Source organism: Sceloporus occidentalis, unplaced genomic scaffold (assembly GCF_023333645.1).
Source record: "Sceloporus occidentalis isolate IW3139 unplaced genomic scaffold, rSceOcc1.0.p SCAF_2, whole genome shotgun sequence".
Lineage (NCBI taxonomy): Eukaryota > Metazoa > Chordata > Lepidosauria > Squamata > Phrynosomatidae > Sceloporus > Sceloporus occidentalis.
Window position 1 is genome coordinate 169,536,754 of NW_028316982.1, and position 20,591 is coordinate 169,557,344.

At 39.3% G+C, this 20,591-nt stretch overlaps 1 protein-coding gene across 2 annotated transcripts; it reads right to left on the minus strand.

Moving 5' to 3' along the window:
- Positions 1 to 805: 805 nt before the first annotated feature.
- Positions 806 to 16,578, minus strand: LOC149319289 (acetylserotonin O-methyltransferase-like). Of its 2 annotated transcripts, XM_089511412.1 has the most exons (9): positions 16,514 to 16,559; positions 16,011 to 16,122; positions 13,653 to 13,827; positions 11,352 to 11,481; positions 7,878 to 7,946; positions 6,170 to 6,288; positions 5,677 to 5,817; positions 3,708 to 3,830; positions 806 to 2,648 (listed from the first exon to the last, which is right to left on the minus strand). In XM_089511412.1, the coding sequence occupies exons 2-9, from the start codon at positions 16,077 to 16,079 to the stop codon at positions 2,437 to 2,439; spliced, it is 1,038 nt and encodes a 345-aa protein (XP_089367538.1). In that variant the 5' UTR covers positions 16,080 to 16,122; positions 16,514 to 16,559; the 3' UTR covers positions 806 to 2,436. The 2 variants fall into 2 exon arrangements, with proteins under 2 accessions (XP_089367538.1, XP_089367539.1); XM_089511413.1 differs by lacking the exon at positions 16,011 to 16,122 and having other exon boundaries at positions 16,514 to 16,578.
- Positions 16,579 to 20,591: the final 4,013 nt, after the last annotated feature.

Genomic DNA, 20,591 nt, shown 5'->3' on the forward strand with positions numbered 1-20,591 from the left:
CAGGAAGTGTGCCAGACTTACAGACACATGCGCTTCCTGAACGGTCCACCAATGTTTTACCAGTGATTCTGCCAGGTATGAAAATCTTCAATATCACAACGCATCTTCCATTATTGCCAAATGGTGGCTCCAAGGACGCTTTACTTATGGAACGAGCGAGTGACGATGCCTCCACTATGATTTACTTATTGGAGACGTGCGTGGCAGTGTGAATGCACAATTTCTGATGCTTTAATGGTGATTTACACATGGTAAGCCTCCCATATGATATTCTCCTAAGACTTCATATTTGAAATTTAGCTTATTTTCTCTAAGGGGTTCGACAGACTTCCCTGAAACTTCATGCCACGGCCCCCATCTGGCTCCTTTTTGCGCCCTCAAAAGGGTGTCATAGCCACGACAGCATGGCTATATGCTGCTCCTTCAGCACTGTGTCCTCTGGACGCAAGCTCCAGAGGCGTGCTGTGATGCTGTGTGCCATTTAAAGCAGTGCACGGTGTCAGGCATCCTGAAGAGGTGGAGCTGGGCATGCGTCGTGAGGACACTATGGCCCAATTGTGCCCACAGGCCGGCCTTTCAAGCCGGTCTGTAAAGGGCCAGCATCTTCGTTCTGGCCTATAGTGTTACCCTAAAAGGTTGTGGGGGGAAGCATTGGGGTCCCCACCGACAATGTCAGTATCTTCTTGAAATTTGGGGGAAATTATAGCTTGAAAGGAGGCCTTCAAGAGAAATGTAACTTTTGTGATCTTTTCACCTATGTATAGCAACACTGCAGAGAGCACTCCAGTTTCAGTATGTAGAAGGGTTTTATTTAGAAATGTGCAAGAGTGCACACAAACATACAAATACCAATACAACCTTAAGGATTATACAAGGCCATCAGAAAAAAAAAGGTGTGGAAGGTTGGATAGACAGGGACTGGGAGTTAGAGAGGGCAATAATTAAGACAGGTCCACAGAAGTCTTAGGACAGGTCCACAGAAAACATAGAGTGGCTCAGAAAGTATCTGAGGACTACACAGAGAGAGTGATGGGATCCTCTGTGCACACATGTGGCTAAAACTGGGGTGAATATTTATATCCTATATCATACCCACAAGAGATGCTTGATGTTACCACATGGTATAACAAGGGCTCTGATGGTTTTCCCATAGAATTGACAAAAGGGATCCGGAATGGGTTATGGCTTTAACTTTGGAGTGATAATGCATTGATTGGATTTGAGACAGCCCTTGGATACTTGGACAGTAAAGGTGAATAAGAATATAGCATGAGGTAAGCTGGAAGGTGTGTTCTTTTACTGCTTTTTTAATGGGTGTCACTTTGTCTCATTGTGAGAAAAAATGTGAAGAGCCAAGGGGAGGGGATGGGAATGGAGAGAACTGAAAACCCATTTTGGATTTAGTTTAGTACTATCTTGGTATATTGCATATCCCTGGGTCAGTGTGAGTGCTTACATGTGTAACTTCCTAGTGTCCACAGGTCATCATGACCTCTCAAATCATGCCCAACACTAGATATTAATTATGAAACCCCATATCCAGTGAGAAGGGTGTAGATATGTTAACCATAGGATCATGGATCTCTGCCAAGATCTCCATCTCTATGCATTGCTCCAACAATGATCATAGCACTCCCCACCATCTCTTCTGGGAAGTCTAGCAAGAATGTGAGCAAGTAATCTCTTTGATTCCAAAACTCACTCACTCTATTTCTCTCATTTTATGTGCTCTGAAAAAATACCTGATAACTATACTCAGATGAATTAATATCACACAACATGAAATCAAGGGCATATTGAGTATTCATAGCTGCTACAATAGCTCTTACCACTTGTATACATGTTTCTCATTCTATCCAGCTGCACATTTTTAAATGTATAGAACTGTATAAGGTACCACTCTTTCCCCATGACCTAAATCACAAAGAGCACCAATTGTGAACATAGATGAAACTGGAAGAATTATAAAATATCTACAATCTAGCACTAACTTTTCAAAGTAGTATCTTGAGGAGGAGCCCTCACTAAATTCCTCAGAGGCATCAGATCCCGTCTTATCTTGGAGCCTAATCAGGGTCAGCCCTGGTTAGTACTTGGATGGGAGACTACCAAAGAATACAAGGTGCTGAAGGCAATGTTTCAGAGGAAAGAACTGGCAAAACCACCTATGAATATTTCTTACCTTTAAAAATCACAATAAAATGTATAGGGTCACCATAGTTTGACAGGCAACTTGACAATAGACACACACACACATACATATTGATGAGTGGTAAGGAATTTACTGAGGGCTAAGGGTTAGACTGGATAGTCCTTGTGATCTCTTACAACTCTGAGTCTATGCTTTGAAATAAATTTGTGCCCAGAAGAAATAGCTGAACAGAGCTTTATTATGTCAAATTCCTCTAGAGTCTAGAGATGACTGAAGCAAGGGTATCATTGCTTTCTTCCCAAAATGGCACCATACAAGCCTTTATTCTTTGCCTGAATGTCTTTGAAGCCAGCTACACCAAGGAGTGCTTTGTGCTCTGATGAAGTACGAGTTTTTCCATCATTATAGAGAAGCAGCTTTATGGAAGCAAAATGCGCTCCAAAGGATTCACCTCTTTCATCATCAAGAACAGGTTCAACTATTAAAACTCCGCCACCTATTTCAAAATAAATGTTAGTGAGTTAAGAAACAAAATTTAACAATATTACTTTCAACAGTATTTTGAAGAGTGCAACTTAACTTTACCAAACAACTTATTGGAAGAGGGTAGAAAAGTCCACCATGCTATACCGCTGATCCAAACTAGGCCTCCTAAACCTTTCTTAAGTAAAGAGAAATGTTAGGACCCAAGCATGTCTACTTTGACTCACCATATCAACATCTGTTGTCTTCCTACCAGCTTCCTTATGCCTTACTGTTCAATTGTACAATTCTGTTGGAACAGTCATAGGCACAGTGCCAGACTACAGGTACTAGCCTGCTTGAATATGAATTGAGTTTCAGCCAGTTTAAGAAAAGATCCTCCAGGTGTTCCAAGGAATGGGACAGGGACGTAGCCAGGATTTTGGGAAGGGGGGGTCCAGACTAAGTGCCACCATTATAATGGGGCTTGGGTGCGGCGGCGCAGCAGCACACACCATTCATTTTATCTAACGGAAGGGGGGGTCCGGACCCCAAGAACCCCCCCCCCCTTGGCTACGTCCCTGGATGGGAGAATATCTAACTAACATGCAACTAACTCCAGTGAGAGTTAGAGGCAAGACACAAGCTTCCCATAATACAAAATGGCTCAAATGACTAACAGAAACCAGGCTTCTTAACACATAGAAGGAACTCGTTCAGATATAGAATAGCCAGCACCTGAGGACTAATTTAAACATACAGCAGCAAAATAAAATAAAATAAAATACAGGTTGAGTCTCCCTTACATGAAATACCCCATAATCCAAAATTATCCACATGGGTGGCTGAAATAGTCACATCTTCGCTTTCTGGTGATTCCACGAAAACAAACTTCATAATTATTAAAAAATATTGACCATAAAATTACCTTCATACTTTGCGTATAAGATTTAGACAAGTTTAGAAGGCCATATGTGGCCAACAGGTTTTCCGCAGCCTAGATCTATAAATTGTTTGGTTAGGTGACAATCTCATAACATTTTTGCTTTGAAATCTGAAACAATCTGTGTGCTCCAGGCCCAAGTGCACGTACCAGGTTTGCAAGCCTTGTGTAATTTGGTTAGTAGTTGCACAGACTTCTCATCATTCCACAAGTGCAAGACTCTTGACAGTATATAAAGGTCAGCTTCAGGAACTGGGTCCTTTAAAAAATCCCCTGCAATAAGATAGGTAATTAGAGAATGAAATTAGAGAATGCACAAAAAATCACTTCCTACAAAAGTGACAAAACTTCAATTCTTGAGTATACTAAAGCTATCAAATACTAGAAGCACTGGAGTCAAAGGCTGTTTGAATAGTCATAAGAGCAGGTCAGATATTTCCAAGATAAAAATTCAGGTTCTAGAGACTCTTTGGCCTGTTCCTGGTGACTATACTGTGATAATGTGAAGTCTGTTGAATTAGTGGTTATGCATTCTCAGAGTTAACATAAAGTCTGTATACAGTACATAATTATTGCAGAAATCATGCAAACCCACCCCAGTAAATACTATAAGTTCTGCTTATATATGATAATAGTTAAATCTTGGTAAACATGTTTAGGATTGTGTAAGGATTATTAACTGAGTGTACAAATGCCTTTTGAAATTAGAGATAGAAGATGAACCTTTGGGCGTATTGTACAAATTGTTATCTGGGAGAAATGTGGACCAAAGATATAAAATTTACTTTGTGTAGCAGTTTTAAATAAATGTGTATAATAAGATGATGTACAGATGGCATGTAACTCCAAATAAGATGTCAAAAATGTGTAGCTTTTCTTCAAATCAACATTGTGGCTGTCAGAATAAAGAAGGATCCTTTTTTATATGTGATGGATTTGTAAGAAGGTGAAAAACTATCGGTCTAAGATTTATGTTAATTCAGAAATTTTAAAGACAGGCTTTGCAATGTCACCAGAAATGTCTTTGATGGCCATTTTCAATTAAAAAAATGGACAGAAATATGGACTACTTCATCAATATATAATAAGTGCAAGAAAACTGTCTGCTTAAAGCTTGGAAACACAGTGAAACACCTAAATGTTAGAATGGGCTGTTAAGATTGAGGAATTTGCCTAAATTACCAAATTGTTGTGGATTTTAAAAGATAAGCCAATTGAAGATTTTTTTTAAAAAAAAAAGATGAAACAATTTATGGTCTTTTCGAGCAATAAGAAATCAAACAATGTTATAATCTGTGTTTATGGTTACTAGTAATTCTAATAGGTTTAATCTAATTTAATCTGTAATGGTATTTTTTCCCCTTTTTTCAGTTTTCTTTTCTCATTAGTGTTAGGGCTCAGAGCTCTTTTGTGTTTTACTTAGGGTTTACTTAGGTTTTGTTTATTTTTACAGTTAATGTTTTAGTATGTTGTTGTTAATCTTAGTTTATTTTAGAATAGATTGGTTTTAGTTTTTGTTGTTGCTGTTGTTATTGTTGATGTGTGACTTATTGTGACCCTTAGATATATAGATATACGTAATATATGCATAGTCTTTTTCTGTCTCTTTGTTTTCTTTTCCTTTTTTTCTTTTTCCTTTTTCTCCTTCTAGAATGTTGATTATTTTGTTCTGAACTAAATTGTTTGTATCGAAAATTCATAAAAGATTTACATTTTAAAAGGAAAAACAAGATTATTATATTTTACCTATTTTAATATTTAAAAATAAAAACCTTCTTGCTACTAATTATAGTCCAGTAATTGAAATAAGTTTGTTTACACAAAGCACTGCAATTCAATGAAATATAACTTGCAAACATTGGATCAGATGCATTAAGTGCTATGGTACCTGAATGCTGAAATGATCCACTAACATGTTTTGCTGTGAAACATTTCTACTTTTCAGCAAGGAAAAGGGTATGCTGGAGTGGTATGCACGAAAGGAGGAAAGCTCAGTGTACAGCACATCTTTCACTTGCCTAAAGTGCAGTCCCTAACAAACCAGGTAAGGCTGGCAAAGATGTTTGAAATGCTGGAGAGACCTTGCCAGATGATATGCATAAAACAAATAATATTTTACCTTCCTGGAATAAAATCCGGCATTCCTCTGAGCCCAGAAAATTCTTCTTTGCTGTTTCTATTACTTCAGGTAAGTCAAAAATGGTCACAGTAGAATTTGGGTATGATGAAATATGTTCTTTGGCGAAAAAAACACTGCCTCCTTAAAAAACGAACAGTATACAAAAGCATTTTTTGAATTATGTGCTGCATTATTCAACCCACTTCCAAAGCATTCTAGTATACAAATTCTGGATAATATCTCAGATGTGACTGTCCATAATTTTGTGCCTGTGGCAAAATGAAGCAGTATTTCTACTTCAATGGCAAATAACGACAGCATCAGCACTTCAGTATAAAAGGCTTTTGTGCAATCGCAGTCACAGACAGGATAAGGATGGGAGCCCAACCCTGTCCCGTCAGTGTGTGATTATCTCCTTTGTCTCCCAAATCATCTAACAATATGATTTTGAAATGAGTATAAAGGAATATGGTTAACAATTTGCAGTACTCACCTCCCAGATCACAAACAAGATGGAAATGAGAAAGATCGAACTCAGAAATAAGTTCGCTACCAAACAAACTCCAAGAATTATCCATGGCGTTGAAGTATACTTGCTTCCCTTCCTCTGATCTAGGAATTAAAATCATATGTTGTGCATAAGAAAATGACAAGAACCATTCCCTGCTTTATCATTCTCTTGAAAAAATAATAATACAGAGGACTTCTGTTTAGGTAACAACTTTCTGCACATTCCCCTCTTAACTCTACTAAGGTCTTTTAAAACTAAGCCGGAAAGCTGGATTTAAACTGCAGTGCTAAAGATTTTAAAAGGCTGCTGGGCCCCATTTTGAATTTAAAATGTGTCCATATCTCTTAAGTATAACTTAAAATAACAAAAGATGTGGAGTCCCAAAGAAGTAAAATTTTGGATGAGAACGGTGAAAAATAATGTTAATTACCTGCTTTTTAGACTAAACTTTGTTGTCACAATCCATCAGCAAAAGAGGAAATAAAAAGGGGAAAGCTAAATTTGGTATAAAGTATAAAGATGTAGAGAATATACATAGGAGATTTGAAAGAGACTTGTGACATTTGGTAGTAGTAATAAAGATTGCAAGGAAAAAGATATTTTTTATTATTATTTCCAAGTTGACAGCTGTCAAAAATCACATGTCCAGGAATGGGAAACTTGAATCAGTTGATTCTGGCTGAACTAGGACAGCTGAAAGAAGAGTAAAGAGCAGATATGTGTCAGATTTATATTCAAATTAATCATACTTCAAATTGATTTCAAAGAGAGCATGAAACAAAGTCTGGGAGAAGGATTAACAGAATTTTAAAAAACCAACTAGTGGCTCAGATACTGAGAGGACGAGACAATGACAAACTGAAAGAAGAGGAGGAGAGGAAGATAATGAAAAGACAGAGATCCACAGATTTCAGCATTCACAGACAGCAAGCCCCATTGTCCCAAACGGTGCACCGCCATTAGGGACAATAGGACTTCAGGTCCTGATTTTTCCATATCTGTGCAGGGGTCCAGAATGGAACCCCATGGATATGAAGGTCCTACTACCCAGGAGGACTGTGATGAGAGAGATGTTATACTGTAGAGGAATGTGATAAAATATATGATTTTGAGCATATTCTTGGGTGGGAGGAGTGGTAGTTTATTTTTTACAGTGGTGCAAACTTGAAAATAAAGCTTATGTGAAGTACAAATAACTGAAAAGTTAAAATAATGACTGGGTTGAACTGAGTTTGAATAACTAGTATGATTCCTCTGGATTTGATTTATATTGTGTGATTTATTAAGATGATACAAATCGGGCAGATATAATAAAAATGAGAAAAATGTGGGAATAGAAGATGAAAGAAGGTAAGAGTGATGATCATCATTCAGAATTTAAAGAATAGTAGGTGGCAACAATAAGTACAAGTCACTTTTATTAGTGGATACTAATGTGATAAATTTGTTATTATATATTTAAAGCAGAGGATGCTGAAATATATGATACTTGACACCACTAGCTGGCAAGTTGGAAGTCATATCTGTTCTCCTGGATTTTGTGTTTTTTGGTTTCTGGTAGTTTTGTTTTATAGTTAAGGATTTTTGTGTGTACTTACACATATATGTTGCTTTATAGTGTGAAAATGTGTGTTTAATAAAAAACATTTTTTAAAAAGCAAATCATGATACAGAAAAATACTGCTATTACCTATAAACAAGCTGAAAAAAATCATTCACTGACGGTCCATGTTTTGATTTGATCTGACTTTTTCCTTCCCTGAAATAGAAGATTATGTATAAATAAATGAAAATTAGGCAGCATAAAGCACCAAATTCAACATTACACTCTTTTTCTAAACACAACATATTGTCCTCTGAGTCGTATAAATATGTAGACATAGTGGTAGTACTGCTCTGTTGCTATGTAAGTATTAAAAACAAACATTTTGAAATTCAGAATTCATTCCTCTGTTCAAAATGTTGACATAGGATATGTCAGTGTTTAGTTGTCTTAAATCAGGGGTAGGCAATCTTTTTGAGCAGGGGGCCGGGTTGCTGTCCCTCAGACAACTGGGGGGCCGAAGCCAAAAAATAAATAATTAAATATATTTTTAAAAACTTTAATATATAAATAAACCAGGACAAAATTTTCAAATGGAAGACACTTTGTTTTAAAAAAATGGAGGACACGCGAAAAAAATTGCTGATTTTTTTAAAAATGTTAATATAAATACATGTTTCTGAGGCTTCTATAGACAATTGCCCCCCAAAGGCCCCGGTGGCAATCGGCGGCAGGACCGGGCTGGGGCCGGTCCCAAGGCCTCGCCGGGCCACATCCGGCCCGCGGGCCGCAGGTTGCCTACCCCTGTCTTAAATCAATGCTTGTAACTCCATTGTGAATTCTAAATTCTAAACTATCTTGCCTATATATTAAATCAGATAACTGTTTTGATCAGGCTGGCAAGTTTCAACCAACACACAGTGCATCTTCCTTCAAAATATCCATGTTACCAATAGTGGATATAGCCATGGTATCTCAAACCTAATTGGCCTCCCTTGCTATGAGGAAAGCAAGAAAGGACTAGCAGCTACAATTTCATTTCACATGTTTACATTTTTTAAAGGACTGGAACTCTCTCTAGTCTGACGTCTGGCAACTCTGGGCTGTGCTCTTAAACCCAAAGAATCATGGAGTTGGAGGATATCCCAAATCTACTCAGATTAATCCCCTCTGGTGTAGGAATCCACTGCTAAAGCACTGAGAGTACTTTCTTCTTGATGTGTGATGGGATTTTTGTTCTCTTGCACATTATGATGCATTTTAAAGCCTTTGTTCTAACTGAGGGCTCCTCTAGATGGGCCAATAGTTCCAGTAAATGTCAGGATATTCTGTTGCTGGATTTCATAAATTGCAAAGGTGGTTCCCACTCCTGGACCATGCCCCATCCTAAATATACCAGTTTCATTTATTATTATTATTATTATTATTATTATTATTATTATTATTATTTCTGCTTGAGGCATGGTTAACTGTGGTATGGGCTATGTTCCCTGTGTAGTGCATCTAATATTTTTTTAAAATGTTATAGCTATTACTTTAACTCTATACCTGTAAAAAGGAGAAAGAAAGAAGAAATATTCAGTCTGGTAATGTAATGAGGGAAGGAAGGTCAGAGGGCAACCATTTCATCAGTTGGACCACCCAGAAGTACTTAGATTGTACGCCATAGGCAGGTTTGCTCTTATATATTTATTGTTTTGTGTACAGCGCTGTGCAAATCTACAGCACTATATAAATAAATAAATAAATAAATAAATAAATAATAACCAAGATCATGCACACAGATGTGCAAAGTTACTCCTGCCTGTATTGGAAACTGCTGGAATGGAGCAGAGGAAAGCAACACTGCCTTGGGTATTAAAAATCATGGCTAGTCCAAAAAAATTCACAAGAAATAGACCAAAACATCATATTGATTTTAAAAAAAATATCCCAATAGGTACAGGTAAAACCCCTGATAAATCTCAATGCATTTGGCCAGTCTGGATGAGCTCTGAGTTACTTTGTAAAATGATAGTCCACAGAAAACCTTTGTATTTGGCTGAGAGCTTGGAGATACATGTATATGCTCAATTACACTGCTGCAGGAGTCTTGCAAGGGAGACAGTTTATGTTGGCATCATTTGTGGTTTACTCGCATCATTTGTTTGGTTTATCCTCATCATTTGTTTCAGCTGTGCTAAATGGGGTTTGAGGTCAAGTTCCACCAGAAGGTACCCTGCTATAAATGAAAGTAACAATGAAAGGTGGCAGGCCAAGTTCCAGCTCTCAACTATTGTTAGCAAGAGGAAAACAGAACTAGAGGCTACTATCTAAAATGTTCACCTAACTATAAATGTTAACAAATCTGCTTTGAGCTCTGGAAACCTGTGTGCTTCTATATGGTTACTTTCCACCACTAAATAATAATTGATCTTATATTACAAGCTACAGGTTGAAATGTGATTTCCCCACCACCAGCACCACCACATTGCTTACAATATAGCCCATTCCCCACAAATACTTCATGCTAAGTTCTGGTCTTATATGTGGGTATGTCACAGTGGGTGGCAATGGGGACAGTCCAGCTTAACCAAGTGGCTATGATCTTTCCCTCTGAACAATCTTTTAACACAGAAAAAGTTACATAGGGCCTGAACAGACAGGCCAAAATAAAGCTGCTTTGGGTCACTTTGGAGGTATGCTGTTTAAATGACACACATATCTTAAGAGGCCAGAAGCTCAGCCAAAGCTGCGCTCTAGTTCTTAGGACTGGAACGTGGCTTTGGCACGGCTTCTGGCCTCTTAGGACGCATGTAGCATTTAAACAGCATTACCTCCAAAGTGACCCGAATCAGCATTATTCTGGCCTGTCTGTTCAGGCCCTTAATTAAGATTGAAGCACTTATAAAGGGGGGTTGTTACCAGGCTGCTTCTAGGGCCTTTCTATGTGCTTAGCTTGAATGAGGTCATTTTCCTTTGTATAGACTGCTCATAAGCTATGTGCCACTTATCTGCTGAATTGTACCTGCTTGGATTTTGCAAGAAGTAGAGCCAGGGCCAGCAGAGATAGTTAAGGAAGAACCATTAACTGCTGTTTCCTAATAGCATCCAGTTTTTCAAGAAGAAAAGAATGCCTTACTGGTCACGTAGTCCTATAATTGCAATACCTGAAAAAGGTTTTGCTGTTGTGGCTTGCAATAAAGAGTGTTCATCGTATCTGTGGATCAGGTGGAATGAGACACAGGGCTGGTGTTTCCTTTGATTGAAGAATGTATGCATTTTCTTTAGGTTCAGAATCTGTCCCTAAGCTCCGTGTCTTAACTGGGCAGGACACAGTAAACTGATATTTCAAATAACCCTTTCACACTTACTCATTTGGCTATATAAAGCCATGCCTCTTGAAAAAAAAGCAAAGTACAGCTAAACATCATTAATATTTGTGGAGACTGCAGAAGAAAGTAGAAGAACAAGGATTTGATGTCAGTATTGGCTTTATGGCTATAAAAAAAGATGTGAACAAATTGTGGTAGTATCACACAGAAGTGAAGGAACACTTCAGTCTGATTCTTGGATATAGAACCTACCCATCCAAACCCTCACTGCAAATTTGCTAAACCAGTTCCATCCTAACATCCTTACCTTACAGCATCAGACAAGTACTGCAGACCTGGATAGTAGACATCAGACTGTAACTTCATGTAATAATACTGAGATTTGGGGCTTGATTTAGCAAGGTAGAGATCAGCAAGGGCTGTGTTTCCATAAAGACCTTAAAATATATAGGGAAAAGATTGAGATGGAAAATAAGGAGACCAGATTGTCGAAAGGTCATTACTCTTTCCCCCACAATTTTTTGGAATCAATTCATTTTAATCATATTTTTAATTTTCTCAAATCACAAAAATCTCTTGAGCAAAGTTACTGTGAATTTATATTTGTCTGAAAAAGAATCCTGTGTCCTTTGTCACGTCTCACTTTCCTTGAGATAATTCTGCTGTTTAGTGCAAACAGCAGGAATAAAATTACTATATTGTAGTCACAGTTTTATATATTTATTCTATTTGACATTTAAAGGTAAAGGTTTTCCCTTTGACAAGGTTGTCAAGTCATGTCCAACTGTAGTGGGTGATGTTCATCTTCATTACTAAACTGAAGAGCCAGCAGTGTCAAACAACTCTGTGATCATGTGGCCAGCATGACTGCACAGAATACTGTTACCTTCCCACCAAAGTGGTATCTAGTTAGCTACTTGTACTTTTACATGCTTTCAAACTGTAAATTGACAAAAGCTGGGACCAGTGATGGGAGCTCACTCCATCGCATGGCACTTGGGCCTTGAACTGCTGATCTTGCAATCATCAGAATCAGCATCTTAACCGCTGAGTGACTGCATCCTTTTTTACAACAACAACAACAACAACAAGAAGAAGGAACAAAAAGGAAGCTATGGAAAAGAACAAAGAACTTGCATATACGTATCTAGTCACAGGATCATAATACTAGCTGCAACCACAGTACGGATCAAATTTATCCAATTAATAGTTGACTAAATTCTTTGATCTAGTTTGCTGGCCCAGTTCAGATGGTTGGTCTAGTTTTTTTGTTTTGTTTTTTACAATGCACACATCTGGAGTATTTCAATATGTCATCCTTCCAAACAGATTGCAGCTCAACAGAATGGTGTGGAAAGAGTACCAGTGAGTCAAGTTTCTTTTTTCCTCTTGATAAAATTTCCAATATATACATAAGGTTTTAAATGTTTCCAGAACTATAGGGACCGAGATTAAGGCTATGGCTTCCAGAACTATAAGGGCAGAGATATATATCTCCATAACATCCATCAAAAAACCAAGGGGGTTGAAGATGTGATCCCACTAGAGTAAGAAACCTAGATAAATCTCAAAGACGCAGGTTAAATAATAAAGGGACAATGAAACATGCCTATCTTATCCCTTTAGTTGATTGAATTGTTTTCCACAAATGGCCTACTTCAGTGGAAGAATCCTGTGTTGATAAACACGAGTAAAAATCCTTGAAGAAATATAAAAATCACTCTTTTATTTATAAACTCTGTAATTCATCCCATAGTTTTGGATATGCTACACAATCAATGCACTGGACTAGCAGTTGAATCAGTACAATAGAACAAAATTGTCTATCATATCTGAGCATTAGGATAGCTTAGGGGGCATGAAGAATCCTGCCTTTCGGTATCTCAATGCTTCTATTTGCCTTGTAGTATCTGCTGTCTACAGCAAATACCTCACTTTACTTAATGGCAGGTCACACTCTGGTGGTGGTGGTGAGTAATCACATATATAAACATCAATTCATTTAAAATAAATTAACATTCAGAACTGGCAAGGTGAATTTGCACATAGCTGCGATGGGAAAAATCAGCGGGGGGGGGGGAGGATGAGAAAGTAGAGAGATGATGGGAGATTTCTTCCCAGAATAACTATCAAGAGTTGATATAAAGATAGGATGGACAATTGCATGCAATCTATACATTTAGAAACATAACAGCAACACTGAAGAGAAGAGGAGGGATCAACAATGACAAAGGGCAGGACTTATATAAATTACGGGCCTGTACAGACAGGCCAAAATAAAGCTGCTTCGGGTCACTTTGAAGATATGCTGTTTAAATGACACACTGCGCTCCAGTCCTTAAAACTGAAGCGTGACTTTGGTGCGGCTTCTGGCCTCTTAGCATTTAAACAGCAGATCTCCAAAATGACCTGAAGTAGCTTTAATAATAATAATAATAATATGTTTTATTTATAGACATATAAATATTTATAGACTTTATTTTGGCCTGTCTGTATGGGCTGTACATAAAGGGAAAATCTGGGCATATTCTATCTGAGTTTCACCTGTAGCTACTTAAGCCAAAAATTTGAAAGAAACTGAGGTGCTTTTTCCTTCTGACATGGGTACCTATGTTGTCTTTCCTCTCCATTCTCAGAAATTTTAAACCCACACAGGCCTCCAGCAGTCTCTTCATTCCCACGTGGCTGGTGCCCAGGTGTTCAGCAACAGCTGATGAGGTCAATGGTTCTTCTGACTCCCTCAGCAGATCAAATACTCCCAATTCAGCAGCCGTAAACATGATCTAGGAATGACAGAAAGTACAAAAAGAAAAATAAATGATGCACACAAATGAAATTTGCATTACTACTATTCCCATCTTCATCACTGCCACCATCTTCTTATATGGCCATTCATTAAGAAATACCCTCTCAGTAGCTTTCAAGGTATATAATACATCTGAACTGAATTTTTAAAGCCTGGCTGTTATTGTTAAATTGTTCAGAAAGAAAGAAAGAAAACAATACTTAGGCGTATACATTATTATATTCCTCTTTTGTCATCATCATCATCTTATATGAGCAATCATGTGGCTTTCAGAGTATATAATACAGCTGGATGTTTTCAAAAACTGAATATTCTTGTTGAATATTATGAGATTAGTGTATGGAACCATTGTACAGTATTGCTTTGTTCTTGAAGAATGTGACTTCTTGTTCTTGTTCTTCTTTGTTCTTGAAGAATGTGACTTGCTTGGCTAATAAATGATACCAGTCCAAATTCAAAGCCTTTACAATGTGCATGAGGGCAAGGTCAATGGGGTAAGAATATAAATTCCTCCAAAGAAAAATATAAAAACTATGAGGATATTTGGATGTTCAAGCCATATCTGTGACAGGTACCTGTCTGACCTTTACTAGCTCCATGTGTAACAATTTGAAGAAAGAAAGAAAAAATGGCCACTCAGTTGCACAAGTCCTTTTCTAGCTAGCCAGGAGAATTCTTATTATACTAAGAATTGATTAATTAAGGTTTCTGAATTAAAATCTGTCTGTAAGCTGCAGTACTGTCTTCAGTCACTAGGTGATATATTGCCTAAACTTCCCTAACTAGCAGTAACAAAGTAGAAAGTAGGCCTGGGAAATTTATTTCTCCAAGTTGGCCTTTGGAAAGTTTCATGCGCTATTTTCTTTTCCAGGACCCCCAGACTTTTCAAATGGTTAAATGCAAAAGAAAGAAAAGGTTCTGCTGCCCAATGGTGGGTTACAGACCGCCCATTTGGGGCGGGCTGTACCCGACCCTTTCCCTGGTATATCGGGGCCTCAGCTGCCAGAATGGCAGCCACTGAGGCCCCGATCCGCCGCTTTTCAGGCTGCAGGGAAGCGACAAAAGGCCCCTTCCCTGCAGCCTGGAAAGGGGTGTCCTTGGGGCTTCAAGCCCCAAGGACACCCCGCAGCGGCGGGGAGGAGGAGAAAGGGGCCGCTTGGCCCCTTTCTCCTTTGGTCTGCTGGGCGCAGCCGTCTGAAGGCTGTGCCCAGCGAACCAAACCAGGAAGGAGCTCCAAAACGGAGCTCCTTCCTGCTCCGCACTAAGGGTGCACTATGCGCCCTGGCGCAGAGCGAGGACATCATGTCCGCGCCCCCTCATATAGAGGCGGCGCAGCCGTGACGTCCTCATGGTGGCAGCCGTGGGGAACGGCCGCCGCCATTTTGTGTGTGCGGAGCGCGCACTAGGGTTAGGGGGTTGTGGAAGCACCGCCCTTCCTAACCCTAGTGCGCGCTCCGCACGCACAAAACGGCCCGTTTGTAGCGGGCCAGTAAGGTGCCGACAAAGAATACAGAGAGAAAGACTGAATAAAGAGCAGAATAGAAGAAAAGAGAAACTATTGAGAAAGAAAAGTGTGAGGATGGGAAACAAGAAAAAGAGGTGAAAAAGAAAGAAAGAAAGAAAGAAAGAAAGAAAGAAAGAAAGAAAGAGACGGGGTGAGGTGGGGTGTAGTGGGAAGTACATGGTTTCCTACCCTTGCAACATGTGCTGTAGAAACTGATGGCTTCCATATCAGCGAGGCACTGAATCTGAACTATATTTTAATTTGAACTTTAAAGGAACTATATCCAAAGTGCTGACCCTATTTGTAGGTTAAGGTTCAGCATTTTAGACACCTTCTTTAAAGTTCAGATTAAACTCATGAGGGGATTCACTACTTCACTAACATGGGAGTCTCTGAGTTTAAGGTACTGGACAAAGTAAATTCAAATGGAATGGAATGGCTATAGGGCAATCACTGCTCAGCTTTCTGGACAACATTTTCCTTTTAAAAAAACAACAGTCTTTGGAGACACTGCAACTCGAAGAAGAGGGGGAGAAACAGTCCTTCCCCCATCTACACAGCTAATGAAACATATTCAGAAAAAATCAGGCATATTATTTTCCACAAACCCACTGAATGACCTGAAGCTCTGAAAGTCAATATTTTCAAGATCTTACTTTTGAGATAAGAAATCCATGTTGGTACTGGAACAGCATTTTAATCATTTCAGTGTCTTCTGAATTCATTCTTCTTTACTGGTGTCCTTGTCAGATGTATCTGTTGTTTTTCCTAAAGAAAGTGGGTTCTGCTCAGTGCTACAAAGAAAGACCGCTCATGTCACTCTGCTGTAATTCCTGAATACCTCAACTGTAGAACACAGAAACATTTTTAAAATTGTTTTGTGCCAGTATGGCTCAACAAAATAACCAAATAGCTGTTCAGACAAGAGAATCATGCATGAAAAAAAGAGAAATGGCTTGGTAGACCAGACAATATCGATGTTAAATTATAGCAATATGGTGAAAGATCATTAGAATTTTCAGCTGGATAACATGGAAAAGATATGAGTAGATCTGGAAAAAAAAAACAGTTAGCTGTTTCCAAAAGATGTTACAAAAGTAAGACAGCAACATGAAGAAAGTAAGTTCTGGGAAGAGTGGAAAGTCTTTAAATTGCTTACCTGAAGAAGCTAGCAAGAAAAGAAGCAAAATCCAGAGGTGTGTGTTCTTAGCCCAAACACCTCCTTTTGTTGCTTGGAGATGTATCGGAGATGAAGCTAAAGAGTATTTAAAGGGGTTGGACAAAGTACAGTCTGGTGAAGCAACTGAACAAATACTCCAGCCAAGTCTCAGAAGCAGCACATTTTGGAAAGAGAGGAAGGAGAAAAGAGTTTAGTTAAAAGGTATTTTTAAAGGTAAAGATGTTGTGAATTATCTTGAGATTTAAATAAAATTTACATTTTGGGAGTAACTCATATTCCTTCAGTTTCTATTCTGATCAAATCCTGCCCTTCCCTATCCTTTCCAGTTTCTTTTTGGTTCAGTTGGATGTATGTCCTTGTAAGAAAAGACAATCAAGAAAGAATTTGATGAGAAAACAACCCAGTTGCATCTGTTTCTTAAAGGGAAGAAATGCACATGCACTTACTGCTTTTATCCATACATGTCCTGAAAGTGATCTTTGGATGGGCTGTGAAATAATTTGGGGGTTGGACTGCATGGCCCTTGTGGTCTCTTCCAACTCTACGATTCCAAGATTCCCAATCTGTTTTTCATAGCTATATGTGGTGTATTAAAGGCAAGAAATAATTTGGCTCCCAGACCTGTTTTTATCTACAGTACATGCTCTTGGGAAGCCGGTGAAGGCCCCAGGCTCTAACACAGAGACAGTAGAACAGGAATGATGCTCCTTCCCCCATGATCTTCTTTATATGCCCAATTCCTGATCTTTCTCAGATCTTCTCAGAATCTCCTTGAGGCTGTCCCTCAGTGTTTTAAAACCGAACTACCAATAGGCTCCCATACAAACTCTTTTTCTAGCTGGCTTATGGACCCTAGCCTCAGAACATTTTTGTTTAATGCTAATGGGAGTAAATTTAAAAAATACAACCAATAGGTATTTATACCACCAATATAGGCTGCATAATCTTCCTGGTGTACTCAGCCTGGGATTGTTGTGTACTCCTGTTTTCCAGCCATTTTCACAAAACCCTATTCCATGAGCCAATAGGCTAACAAGTACAGGTTTAGGATGGCAGCAATGATGAATATTTCAGGACAAAGCCATCAGTTTTGTTGTTGTGGCAGTGCACTGAAAAGGATGCGTGCCAAGCTGTAGCAAGTCTCAGGGTTTTTTTAGAAGCAACAAAAGGGCCAGCTCCCATTTGGTAGTTTTACAGTACCATTTAGAAGCTCTGCATTCTAGAAAATTGTGACCTGGAAGTCCAATATTCAGTTCAAAGAACAACAGATTCATGATGACAATATGTCCATTTTTATAGAAGATGGCTCTCTTTTCAAAATTATCCTCTATTTCAGTGCTTCTTAAGATATCTAAGCTAGGGACTTGACAGCATTTTTACCCCAGTGGGCCAGAGACTTGTACCATATTTGTCCCCATTGACTACAACTGTTTTTGCCCTTCCTGTAAATTCAGCATGGACCGGCACTGGCCAATGGACTACCTCTTTGAGTAGCACTGTTCATGTCTGATCCAAGTTTATCTTAAAGTTAAAGAACTATGGCGCGTTACAGACGGGTCCATGAGGTGCCATCATCGCGCCATCATTACGTGCGAGGGGCAGCGCTTCCTGACGCGACTTGCCCCTCGCACGTAATGACTAGGTTAAAAATGGCGGCGCCGCATATAGATGGGAACTGCCATTTTGATGTAGCGGACACTCTGCGCCCGCACATCACGCGGCAGAGGTGACGCCGCGAGTGTGCGCTTCGGCACTTGTGGTGTCTCTTCTGGGCCGCAGGAAGGAGCACGAAAATCACACTCCTTCTTTGCAGCATCCGGGAACCGCGCCGTTTGGCTGCTGCAGTTCTCGGACGCTGCAACCGGCGGCGGTGCGAGGCCGCCCCTTCTGGGCCATCTGTAACGCGCCTGTAATAAAGAAGATCAGGGAACTTGAAGTTGCCACCCAGAATTGGAAAGCAAACCCAGCAGACCACAGTTTTCCAGAATTTCTGATCACTTGTTTAAAAAAATTGTTTGAAGTGCAACAATGCTCTGCATTGAAAGAATTAATGCCTCAAAGTGGGCAGTAGTAATAGGGTTAGCTATTTTGAGTGACCTACAGTGACTTCCCTCTCTGGGCTTATTCCCACTTACATTTAAAGTGGTTTGCGATTCGCCTTCGCTCTGTGTTGGTAAATTGATTCCAAAAGGTCCGTCGTTCCCACTATGAAAGTGGATCTTTTCATTATCCCCTTGGAATCACTTCTTCTTTGGCACAATTGTCATCTCCACTAGTTTGTGCCACTACAAAATGCATGTCAATCATCTATGCATCATCAGTGATGTAAGCGGCAGTCCGGGCAGCCTGGCTATATATATAATTGATAGAAGAGGTGTGTGATACAAAGAGCTGTTTTCATCTGACAAACATTCATCTGACAATGAACAGGAATATAATAGAAGGTTTCATCCTTTATGCAATATATAAAACAGAATTAAGAATATGACGATTTTCTACACCTGCCATATATGTGAGATATTGGATTTATTTTGTCAAGTTGATAGCATATGCAACTATTGAATTTCTAACACAGGAAAACTGTTTAATGTCTATCCTGACACCTTTTAAGGTTTAGGAGAATTTCAAAGTCATCATCATATACATACTGATCCAGCAGTTGTTCCTGTTATTCAAGGATATTAGAGTGTATTTTGAAATATATGATAGATTACAGGATACCTTTCATCAAATGGAAAATGATGGGGTTATATCTAAATGTATAGACCCTACAGACTGGTAGAGTAAAGTTGTCATGGCAAGGGGGTAGGACTTGGCATGTATGTCTTGGTCTATGAGACCTTAATAAGGCAGTTTGAATACAACATTATATCATTCTGACTGTAGAGCAAGTTTTGAGTTACCCAGCTGGAAAGAAACTCTTAACAATTACAGATGAGAAAGATGGTTATTGGCAGATGAAACTGGATAAATCTTCATCAAGATTATGTACTTCAGTGCACCCTGGGAAAAGTATAGATCTGAGGATCACAATTGCTGTGGGAAAATGTAAGCAACTACATTCATACACAGTGAGGGCTTCAGAAGGCTGGTTATATTATCATAATAGCCATCAGTTAAGTCCATAAAGGCAGGCTCCTGAAAGTCCTAGTTACATAGATTTAAGCCAAGTTGGGCCCTGTTCAGACTGGACTGAAAGGCCATCCTGGAGGCAGAGTCAGGATGTCACATCCACATGATGCATGCCCCAACTCTGCCCACCCCCCAGGGTGCCATGATGCCATGTGCCAGTCCACATGGTGCGCGGCACCATGACGCTCCTCCAGCACTGCATCTATATAACACAGTGCCGAAAGAGCACTGTATAGGTGTGGCAAAGCTGCTAAAAGGAGCCACTTTTTCGGCTCCTTTTTTGTGCCCTGGAAAGGCCAGATTGGGGCTGCGGCCCCGATCTGGCTGAAGAATGGGTGGCTGGAGGCTGCCCCTTCGGGGCTGTTTGTACAGCCCCATAAACCAAGTGCTCAACCTGCTAAGCTTTTTAGTGCTCCCTTAAGTGACATAGGAGAAGCCAATGAGCATCATGGTTGACCTTATGATACACATGCACCTCGAGGAGTAGACAGGCATACTCTGCTGGTATATTAAAAAAATAATTGAAATGTTTTTGTTTGTTTGTTTTAAAAAAATACACCATTAGCTCCTAGTCACGTATTTCCAAAGGAAATCAAACCCATGCAAGTGCTGCTTCCAGATGTTCTTGCTCTTCAGGAATGTAGTTAGTTGAAAGTGAGATTGCAACACACTTCTCCCCAAAAGCTCCAGCTCATTCTCAAGACAAACAGCAAACTCATTTGCCCCCGATATGTCAGTATTTGCATGTCTGAGCTCAGGTGCTTACATATCAAAGCTTAGCCTTGAGGTAGCTTCTCTGTGACTCAAGATGTTAAAGCCCTACTGGGTTTAAATAGAACTACAAACTTACTGATTGCAGGTTCTTTTCTTGCTGTTACCTGGACTATTGGAATATCTAATTTCAGCTGTCTCCCTTGTTGTCCAT

What these genes read in the sequence shown, in the direction of transcription:
- LOC149319289 (XM_089511412.1), bottom strand. Translation starts at nt 16,079, where the DNA reads ATGAATTCAGAAGACACTGAAATGATTAAAATGCTGTTCCAGTACCAA. An exon ending in TCTTGTTTGTGATCTGGGAG is followed by an intron (nt 5,818 to 6,169) that starts GTGAGTACTGCA and finishes TCGTTTTTTAAG; the next exon opens with GAGGCAGTGTTTTTTTCGCC. An exon ending in ACACAAGGCTTGCAAACCTG is followed by an intron (nt 2,649 to 3,707) that starts GTACGTGCACTT and finishes ATTTTGAAATAG; the next exon opens with GTGGCGGAGTTTTAATAGTT.